Source organism: Myzus persicae, unplaced genomic scaffold (genome assembly GCF_001856785.1).
Source record: "Myzus persicae strain clone G006 unplaced genomic scaffold, MPER_G0061.0, whole genome shotgun sequence".
NCBI lineage: Eukaryota > Metazoa > Arthropoda > Insecta > Hemiptera > Aphididae > Myzus > Myzus persicae.
The window spans coordinates 25,860-29,883 of NW_019100730.1; the positions used below are offsets into that span (position 1 = coordinate 25,860).

Genomic DNA, 4,024 nt, shown 5'->3' on the forward strand with positions numbered 1-4,024 from the left:
TTTATAATTTTAAATTTACAATTATTTTATTTTATTTTAATATAATGCCAATTACTAATAAAATAATAATATTATAAAAATAAGTAACAGTAAAAATTAAATTTGAAATACCTATAATTAAAGATATTTTGTTATCTTATTCCTAATTATGATTGGTTTTTGCACGATTTTTCAAATGTCAACATTTTAATAGCACGTTTTTTAGGTTACAGATGAACATAAATCTGGTCTTTATTCAATTCGAAGTGTAAAATTATTTTTGTTTTTAATTGATTAATTTAGTTAAAAATTCAAGAATTTTGTATATAACTAAATATAACTCTACATAAATAATAAAATAATATAAAAAAAAACAAACTTAACTTTATTAAAATAAAAAATTCTCTCTTTGAATAGGTAATTAAAACAATAATTTTTTTTAAACAGAATAAAATAAAAATTCGACCGGAACTATTGTCTGCTCTTTCACTTGGACAGGAAGTTTTTTGAGGTCATCATAAAGCTCCCAATTTTTAGATCCTCTTTTTGTGTATGTTGTATAGTGCCCAACAGAATTTCTTAATGAACTTTTAGGGCGTTGAAATGCTAAAACACCTCTTAGTTCATATACTGTGGATTTTACTGTTATTAATTCCGGTATGTCACACAGTTTTATCTTAAAAATGGTTGCTGCCTCACTACTGCGTTGGCTGGAAATGGCATCTTCACCTATTTACATATTTCAATACATAAATAAAACAATTATTTAACATATATGTCAATCAAATATTAAATTGTTATAAAAATATATATATATTATTTACCTTCCCAAATAAGAATATCAATGAATAAATGCATTTCTGAAATGTCAGTAGTGACTGTCTTGAGACCTTTGCAATCATTATGGCTACAAATTAAAAAGTCTTTTTCTAAACGCTCATCAAAGAAATTTTGTAATTTAGAAATATTATCGTCATCATTAATTTGGAATGTGAAATGCATAATTTTTCGTTCATTGATATTTTTACACACCGGACAGTTAGAAATTTCTTTTGCTGATGGATACTTCTCCATCAAAGAGTCAATTACATGGCCAATAGTAGATGCACATACAACTAATGTAGTTTCTTCATTAATTTCATTTCTTTTATTTCAACAGTCAAATTGTTTATAATTAAATCAGCTCTATGTGAATATGATGCAGATGTTATCCCGGAATTCAATAATTTACAAATAAAATTTATAAAATCTGGTTTTTCAGAAATATCCAACATTTCTGAATATTTTTGACTGTCACAATATGATACCTATATTAAAAAAAAAAAATTTTATTTGATATATTAATTCTAATTAAGTGTATGTATTAATTTTTTTTGGTTAGGTATTATTATAACCTAACTACATACCTATGTAGTTTTATTTAAATAACTATTTGTGTTATGACTGTAATAATGAATCTAACTGTTTTGCGTTATTTGCTAATGAATGAAAATCTGGGTAGTATGAATTATTCAGTTTTGGAAAATCATCCTCTATCCTACTAGTTTGATATTGTTTCATATTAGCCGTTATGTTAACCCTTGGAATGAAATCATACGATGTTTTCGTTACTATCGATCTGGTAGGGGTCAGCTCATACTCTTTCGTGATTGCGTGACACGGATACGTCACAGAGATTGTACCCGTGTTTTTCAAGGTTTGCAACACTGGCTCTCCCCTCGCACAATCAATGTTGATCGTTACTGGTTGTTCTGCTGTGTACAACCAAACATTCTCATTATCTAGCTTGTGTATTATCAATTTTTGAATGCGTGTAACTTTTATTTCACACGCTTTTGGTATTACATCTCTGTCCTGACTACTAAATAATTTCGCTTCACAGTTGTCCGTTTCTTGAATATAGTTAAGAAATTCGCCAGATTAAACCAGTTTGCTTTACCGATCCCGATTCATGATTCCGATTCATGATCATGGTTCTGCGTAAAGATACACCGGTTTAGATAGAAATTCGGGCTATAGATCGGTTTACTCCCACTTTTCTAATTCATTTTCTTATCGCGGATGTAGTTGATATGAATTGTTTCCCGCGGTTTTTGAAATCTTTGTCATAGTTTTCATCTGCCTATACTAGCTAGTTTCCATATTTATTAATATTTATATGTATAGTTTCTACGTTTTATAATTTTTTTTCAATAAAAATAAAAATGGATGATGATAATAATAATTTTAAAATTGCGATGCTTAAGAATTTTATTCTTAGTAAGAACCGTGTTGTCACTGATGTTATAAATCATACAGTACAATCGATGTCCAATCGAAAAAGTAAGTATAGATTTTAGTCAATTTAAATGTTTTACCCACCCAGACACAGGGTTGGGTAGTATCAAGTACAATTGTATTTTGTATCTTGTATCATGATACATAATTTTAAAGTATCAAGTATCATGTATCATGGTATATTTTATGCCAAATATTGTGCCAAAAGATACAAGGTTCTTTTAGTGTAGAAATGTGTACTGAATAGTACCTACACATTTCGATTTTCGGTATTAGATAATATTATTAATTAGCAATCAAAGAATGAACTAGAATTAATTACTTATTTTAACGACAATAACAAATCATTACATTGCTTAAATAATTATCCATTTATAAAAAAACTATTTATAAAATATAATACAAGTCTTTGTTCATCTGCCCCTGTGACCTGTTGAGCGTTTATTTTCATTTGCTAGTTTTGTGCACTCACCCAGTAGATCTAATCTATCAGACAAAACATTTGAAAATTTAATTTTTCTTAAAAGCAATCAATATTTTATTCATAAAAATAACATTTAATTTAAAAAGTAAAAACCAACCATAACTAATAAGGCCATAAGACCATAACCAATTTAATTTATATTTTATATATAATTTATTATTATTAGTATTTTATATTTAATTTATATTCATTGTTGACCATAAGTCCACTACCAATTGTACACATAAAGGAACTATCTATAAGTACAAATTAAGATGTAATTTTTATGCAGTTTATTAATTTTGGTGTATTTATGTAATATAGTGATGTATTAGTTATAATGTTATAATGTGTACCTGCAGGAACCTATTGACTTATTGTATTATTTAATATAATTTTGACTTTAATAGTATTTATGTTTTGACAGTATAGGTACCTAGTGAATTATGTATAGACGTTTTAAGTTTAATAGTAAATAAAATTTGAATACAAATATAAAAGTATCATGTATCTAAGTATCTTTGATACATGTACATAGGCGCAAATAGGGGGGAGGGGCTTTAGGGGATAAGCCCTCCCAAAAATGTCCATAGCCCCCCAAACATTTTCTACATTTTGTTTTAAGCTTAGTCAATATTATCAAAGTAAGGCTTTAGCCCCCCCCCCAAATCCCAAATGCTATTTGCGCCTATGTACATGTATCATGTATCTTGTATCTTGATAGACTAAATGCATGTATCATGGATCATGATACTTTTTTTTTAGTATCTTGCCCAACCCTGTACCCACTACAAGATACCTATACATTTAACATGTAAGACATTTTTTAAATTAGACGTATTTATTCATCCACTGTATTTTGGTTCCGGTGATGATGATCAAAGTGAAGACGACTTTATTATTTTTAGTGAAGCTAATAAGTCAAAAGAATTAAAAACAAAAATAAAAATGTTTGCTGAATTGATGGTACCAAAATTTTCGGACAAGGAATTTAAATCTCACTTTCGTTTAGATCGAAGGAGTATTGAGGTTTGTTATTTGTCTCTAAGGGCCATGTTTAAAAGTACTAATTTAATGAAAATGTATACTTTATGTTATTCAAATATTTTTCTAAATTTCTACTGAAAGTTTATTTTTCTTAGGTATTAGTCTCATACATTGGCCCGATTATTTCATTGGAGTCTATAAAAATTAATATAGAAAAACAAGTTTTAATTTTTATTTGGTATATGGTAAATTGTGAAACTTACAGGTGAAAAAAATTACTGAAATAAAATATCTAAAATTATTTAGGTAAAATAACAT

At 27.4% G+C, this 4,024-nt stretch overlaps 1 protein-coding gene across 1 annotated transcript; it reads right to left on the reverse strand.

Annotated features, from left to right (window-relative positions):
• Positions 1 to 418: 418 nt before the first annotated feature.
• On the reverse strand, positions 419 to 1,081 carry LOC111042707. Its single transcript, XM_022327406.1, has 2 exons — positions 804 to 1,081; positions 419 to 708 (listed from the first exon to the last, which is right to left on the reverse strand). Exons 1-2 carry the CDS (start codon positions 1,051 to 1,053, stop codon positions 419 to 421), a joined length of 540 nt encoding a protein of 179 aa, XP_022183098.1. The 5' UTR covers positions 1,054 to 1,081.
• Between the last annotated feature and the right edge of the window lie 2,943 nt (positions 1,082 to 4,024).